The sequence below is a fragment of the Temnothorax curvispinosus genome, unplaced genomic scaffold (assembly GCF_003070985.1).
Source record: "Temnothorax curvispinosus isolate PA1 unplaced genomic scaffold, ASM307098v1 QBEX01001427.1, whole genome shotgun sequence".
NCBI lineage: Eukaryota > Metazoa > Arthropoda > Insecta > Hymenoptera > Formicidae > Temnothorax > Temnothorax curvispinosus.
The window spans coordinates 54,915-61,518 of NW_020211207.1; the positions used below are offsets into that span (position 1 = coordinate 54,915).

Genomic DNA, 6,604 nt, shown 5'->3' on the forward strand with positions numbered 1-6,604 from the left:
AATCAATATAAAATATTAATTGTTACAAAGTGGAATGAGAAAGAAGCAAAAACTAATAAAGATATTATTCTTATATATATTGAAGAAATAAACATGTAACAATACACATATGAGATTAATATGAATATATATAAAATAGCGTTAAAGCGTCCCGATTTTATAAATTAGAAATTCTAAACATTACAAGTTCTATACTAAAAAGTAGAAATCTTAAAAATTTAAATCACATGATATATACAGTAACATATACATATATATATGTATATGTGATATGTATATGTGATATATACTATTTATTATAATACACAAGTAATAGAACATAAGAGAATATACATATAAGAAACTATATAAACATAATAACTTATCTCACACATCATACATTGATGAGTTGAATTTTTCAATCATTGTTGTATTATAATTAAGTTAATACAAAATCTACGCAGATAATATTCTTACTTTTTACATTAATCTCCATCTTTTCACTAACTAAAACTGATCCTGAGTTTAAGAGAAATAATAATAGTACCCACATTCCATTAATTAAAAAATATCTTTGAAAAATAACAAAAGAGTATTTATTATAAACGCAAAAAATACCCGGAAAAAAATGTTAACGTAGATAAAATTTTAGCGCTATAACTTATTCTTCTTCTCTTCCCAATCCCATCTTTCTTCTCCTTTAGAAAAGATTTTCATTTGCGAATTTGTATCGATATTCAGGTAATTGTATTTTCCGCTTTGTGAACCGGTCACCGGCAACCAGAAATTTGTAATAGGCGTTGGGTTCCTAAATCAGATTGAGAAGTAATCATTAATATGTGACTAATGTGACTAATAAATTGAAATATCGTAATTAAAAAAACACGCCCAAAAAAAAAATTAAATTTCTCGTACCCTGTTTTAGCAAAATCTGTCCACATTTGCGTTAAACCATTCATCATCTTATAGTCTTCTGAATCAACTGCAAGTGGTGACAAGCCGAAATTTTTCATTATACTAGAATAAAACAAATACCCCAGATCCTCCGAATGAGACACACCTATAAAATATATTATCATCATTTAACCGTTAATTAAATCTACAAAATAACCTTCTAAATACTTTAAAAAAGATTACTTTGTAAATTAAATATTATAAAATAGAACTATTTTTTTGTTTCCTTAAATTCATATAAATTTAGAAATTAAAAAATTTAGAAACATTTACAATTATTTTATGTCGTAATTACGATATGAGTAATTATGATATACATACTCTCTCTAAAATTAAAAGTCGCTAGATAGTTTTAAATTAATTAGTGATAATACCTGGAATCCGAATATCAAATATTTTTCTCATGGGAGAAGTTTCACTCTCGTATGAAAATTGATACAGATACGTCGCTTTGTTATTATAATTATTCAATTTTGTCTGAATATCCACTACTTCCATTATACTGCGACAGAAGAATACGTCACTGAGAAAATCAACGTAATTCATTAGAGTTTCTTCTGACAGTGCTTTATCACCGAAATATAAAGATCGCAATTCCTCGACTGTGATTGACATTTTTGATATTTTTGATAAACATCCGGGCGATAAGGTGCTCTTGAAATCGGAATTAATTGTTTTAAAATCTTCTTTGCTTATGTCTGAAATAATTTTAAAGACATTTTAGAACTGTCCGTTATACAGATCGTTGCATAATAAATAATAAATATTTTAATAAACCCTTTTTTTTCAAGTTAAGAAATAATTGCGATTTAAGCACATTTGCCAAAGAAAATCTGTTGTCAAAACATTATTTAAAATTTTTCATATAAAGTGGTTCAATAAAATAAATGATATAGATAATATTGCATATAATATATAATATTTATCTCAACACACAGTGTAATATATTAACTATATAGACAAAGCATAATATAGCGTACGATAAACGCTATTTTGAAACAAAAATATATTTCTGACGAATAATTATGATTCTTATACACGCATTCGAAAATTACGGATTAATAAAATTTGCTAACTCTATATAGATATATGTATGTACAATATTATTCGTGAAAATTTTATTTGATTGTAAACATTGACAGTGCATGGTAAGTCAACTAATACTAACGTTATGTTATTTTTAACAGAAAACATTCTATAAATATTCAAAGCAATTAAAAATATACTTCATGGAGATGAAAACAAAACTCACGTCCGTAAAAGTTACTGCTTATAATAAAAGATCCCTCGTGACTGGTAAAACCTACAAGAAATGGTACTTCAACTCCGCGGCACAATAACGTCTCTAGATCTTCCGGAAAAACTGGATTCGATGATTCGTGATCCAAAGAGGGTAATGATATCGATTGTTTACGCTCCTGCAAAGACAATATTATCGAAGAAAAGTATTTTATTCGCATAATCTAAAAGCAGTAGCGTGTAATTTATTGCACTCATTAATAATTAATTGTATAATTACAACATTAAATGTTCAGATAATTACTGTTTCTGTCAAGAGAAACTTTTGTTCAGTCTCTATAAGCTTTTTCGCATCGATTGTTTTGAGAAGCTCATAAGCGACTTTCGGATCCGTGGTCGCTTTTCCAAATTTCTCAGCGAGCCGAAAACCTTTATTCATCGAATGTGGTTGATGTTCGGTAAAAGACCACCTCATTGGATTAAGGACACCGCTTTGCGATATCGCTTTATGAAATAAATCTGTAAAACAGTCGTAACAAATTAGTTCTATACATCTTGTCATAATAAAATTTTTCTTTTTTTTTCGTAATATCACAAACTATCTTATCAATCATCAGATTCTAGTAATCATTTTGATTCCTTATCACTTTGTAATCGATTTTATCTAAAAATTTCTCTTTCTTTTTCTATTTTTTTCTCGAAAAATTGTTAGTTGTTTTATGAATCTTAACATTTCACTCTAATATGACTTTCTAATTAAAATTTGAATTAATTATTTAAAACCTACACAAACAAATTTTTTTTAAAATATATTATTCAAAATTAACCAAAAGAAAAGAGAACGAATTTATTATCTATTTAATAGATTCGTGGTTTTTTATTTTTCCAAACGTATATATCCAAACGTATTAGTGTTTGATGGGATAAGAGGATGAGTTTGAGAATTCTAACTTATTGTGAGTGTATCGATAAGCCTATATCGACAAAATATATTGTATGTACCTTTAGCTAATGGAGACAGAGTTAAACAATGTACCAAAGTTCCACCAGCACTTTCACCGAAGATAGTGACATTTTCTGGATCTCCACCGAACTTTGATATATTTTTCTGGACCCATCGTAATGCCATGATTATATCCTTCAAACCTTGATTGCCCGTTGCCACCTCATCTTTAAGGTTTAGGAAACCTGAAGCCATTAATTCATCATTTCTTCACAAAGTCGATTTGTTTAAATTAAAAGTAAAATTTACTTTATATCCCAAGTAAACCGCGCCATAAAACTAATTGTGTCTAGCACACTGATGCGCAGCAAAATGTAAACTTATATGCAAAAAGTAAAAAAAAAAAAAAACGTTAATTGTAAACGTATTATAAACAGATGTGGATTTAACTTTTCTTTTATGAGACTATATTTTTTTAATGTTAAAATTGACTTTAGAACTATATGGTCTGTAAGAAATCAAATATATCCAAGTGAAATAATCGTTGAAATAATAGATACAATATATATAATAAACATTTACTATATATGTGTAAAATATACCACAAATGACATACAATGATTGTATGGCGAAACCTACCTAGAACGCCTAGTCTATAATTCAAGGTGACCAAAACTACATCTTTATTCACGATATAATCGGGGCCATACAAGGATGCATCTCCGGAACCCTTATAATTGCCACCGCCGTGTATCCACACCATAACCGCGCGTTTCTTCGAGGGTTCGATTTTCGTCGTGTACACATTTAAATAAAGACAATCTTCATCGCCTTCAACTTTGTGTGTGAACAGATCTATTTGGACGGCGACGTTTCCGTGCTTCGAAGCGTCTCTATCACCGGACCATGGTTCCGCTGGTACCGGATCCTAATAAATACGTAAAATCCATTAGTACATAGAATTTTCCAAAATTCGCGCGTACCGTGCGATTCTCTATGCTAAAACGACTTCTTCTTTACGTAAAATATTGCGTTCAAGTAGTAGTTCTTAAATGAGAGCAATTTATAAGCTAACGAATAAGCGCTTTAAGTTCTGCATAAATCAGGAACGGCGTGCGCTAGATGTTTTCTTTCATAATACAATATTGATAAACACCTTTAAACTCAATTACTAATTTATATTCTAAATAAATTGTTTAACAAATTCAAAGATTAATTTACATTAATTAGAAATAAATCGTTTGAAATCAATCATTTCTCCGAGCAGTCGCCTGAACATTTTTTTATCGTAATCTTCTTTGGTGTTGCTCATTAAAGTATTTTTCTAAATAACATTATGTAACATCTCAGATAACATGCATGTTGCATAAGACGTCGTAAAGATATATTTAAGACAACTAAGATATCTTTACGACGTCTTATGCAACATGCATGTTATCTGTTATCTGGGATATTTTATTGTTACATATGTATAGACTATAGATACTAGAAAAACGAATTATATAATAATAATTATGCGATATAACTGATAAATAGTTTTATCGGTATCATTTAATCGTAATTTTCTCTAAAAGAGTTGACTTTTGATATTTTTGGTATTTCTCTAATCTTCTTAAGATGTGAGAAGCGATCAGTTAGGCCAAAACTAAAATTAATTCATTTTATTCTGAAAATGTATTCAATAATAATAATAAAACTTTATGTACTCACTTTGAATCTAAGTTCTCCAATCGGCGGTTTCGCGTATGGTATTCCTCGAAAGGCGACGTAGTCATTGCCGTAGACACATTTCTCTACGATACCAATTAACTTTCCCTCATGCACGCATATTTCGATTCTGCCGTTGTCCATATTGAATACGCTGGAAGACTGACGAGAGAACAGTTTATTTATTAGTCTCTGTTTCGTAGATGCGTACGTAAGCTCTAAGAATTTCAAGGCAAGTGAGATAAAGATCGAGTATGTTGATTAGATATCAAAGAAAGTTATCAAAGTAACAGCCCATGATGATATTATCATAGAGGCGCGCCCGAATCTTATATGAACCAATTAAGGCTGCGGTCCACTTGACACTACAAATTCTTTGGAACGTTCTTCTTCTCCTTCTTTCTTCATTGAAAGAAAAGAGAAGAGGAATGCTTCGAAGCATTTGTAGCGTCAAGTGGACCGCAGCCTAAGTATCGCATCAATACAGCACGAGTCACGTGCACAAAGTACGACAGTTTTATCTTGACCTTTAATAAATTAGAATTTGTAATAAAATCTACGGCAAAATAGTGTGATTGCATAGTACCATCATGATAGACATCATATTAGACTTTACTGATGACTATATATTTTTAGCGCCAGTTTTGTATATCAAATCTTTTATAAACAAATAAAATAAACTGACTTACTCACTGGTGCGTAAAAGTAATATACATATAGAATACAACTACAATAACTGTAGATTAAATTTTATTTTGACAACAATATAATTAAGTTGACGCCAGTTTTTCTTATACAAATGATGAAACAATTATAGTGTATAAGAGCATAATAAAATAGTGTACAGACACAAATACAATAACTATATTGGATTTTAATGATAATTATAAGTTGACGCTAGTTTCTGATATCAGATCTTTTATACAATTTATACAAATGATGAAACAATTTAGTGTGTTAATTTAGTACAACGAGGCGCGTATACAGTGACAGTCATTAATCGAGTCCTTTTTGTTAAACTAGTGCAGATTAAAGACGGTCAGTGTTACTTGGCGTTATTTTCTTACCTTTTTTTTTTAAATGTACATCATAGAAGGAACGTAACACTTCTCTTCGATCCCATTGCCACAACCGACAAAAAATTAATCTTAGCGCGAAAATTTTAAAACGCCAAACTCCTGATGGGATTTTACAACTTGGGTAAAATTGTACTTTACAATTTACCTCGCGTAGTAAACAATAGTAAATACGAAAATTAAATTTTTGAGCACCTTACAAAAGATTTCATTTAACGTCAGAATAAAAACAGAATCGTCACGTTGACGTTTCATTATCGAACGGCAATTCGGAGAAAGCGCTCGCTAAATCAGTTTCCTCGTACTCCAACTTTTCTCGCTCCTCCTTAGAACGGGTAGCCTGAAAGTCCTGCGGGATAAAAATCTTCGTCTCGCACGCGTATCTCCTGTCGGCCTCGGAAAAGCGTTGCAGCTCGGACCACCTTATCGCTACGTCCTTGCGCACGCACTTCCTGAACACCAGGCAGTGAATATGGCGCAGTTTCTCGTACTTGATCCTCATGAATCCCATACGGCTCAGCGCGTACCTCCAGGACCTCATCAGTTTCGCGTTCGCGCCAACGTGCTTCGAGTCCGGGCTCGCGACGATCAGGATGCCGCCGCTTTTCAACACGTCGTACGCGTTTCCGCAGCACGCGTATCTCTGCTCCGGACACGGCAGGTACTCCAGCAACAGGGAGAACACGACGGAGTCGTAGAAATCCGC

General features: G+C 31.6%; 2 protein-coding genes across 3 annotated transcripts; both read right to left on the reverse strand.

Moving 5' to 3' along the window:
• Positions 1 to 603: 603 nt before the first annotated feature.
• On the reverse strand, positions 604 to 5,974 carry LOC112463450 (esterase E4-like). Of its 2 annotated transcripts, none has more exons than XM_025029864.1 (9): positions 5,894 to 5,974; positions 4,826 to 4,986; positions 3,755 to 4,043; positions 3,175 to 3,360; positions 2,477 to 2,691; positions 2,186 to 2,351; positions 1,308 to 1,631; positions 895 to 1,039; positions 604 to 787 (listed from the first exon to the last, which is right to left on the reverse strand). In XM_025029864.1, exons 2-9 carry the CDS (start codon positions 4,964 to 4,966, stop codon positions 634 to 636), a joined length of 1,620 nt encoding a protein of 539 aa, XP_024885632.1. In that variant the 5' UTR covers positions 4,967 to 4,986; positions 5,894 to 5,974; the 3' UTR covers positions 604 to 633. The 2 variants fall into 2 exon arrangements, with proteins under 2 accessions (XP_024885632.1, XP_024885640.1); XM_025029872.1 differs by having other exon boundaries at positions 4,826 to 4,984; positions 5,890 to 5,961.
• Positions 5,975 to 6,112: 138 nt separating this feature from the next.
• LOC112463314 (S-adenosylmethionine sensor upstream of mTORC1) lies at positions 6,113 to 6,604 on the reverse strand (the record flags this gene model as incomplete). Its single annotated transcript, XM_025029652.1, has 1 exon — positions 6,113 to 6,604. A coding segment is annotated over one exon (468 nt), but the record flags the coding sequence as incomplete, so codon positions are not given.

What these genes read in the sequence shown, in the direction of transcription:
- LOC112463450 (XM_025029864.1), bottom strand. Translation starts at nt 4,966, where the DNA reads ATGGACAACGGCAGAATCGAAATATGCGTGCATGAGGGAAAGTTAATT. An exon ending in TTGGAGAACTTAGATTCAAA is followed by an intron (nt 4,044 to 4,825) that starts GTGAGTACATAA and finishes CGTATTTATTAG; the next exon opens with GATCCGGTACCAGCGGAACC. An exon ending in ATTTGATATTCGGATTCCAG is followed by an intron (nt 1,040 to 1,307) that starts GTATTATCACTA and finishes TATATTTTATAG; the next exon opens with GTGTGTCTCATTCGGAGGAT.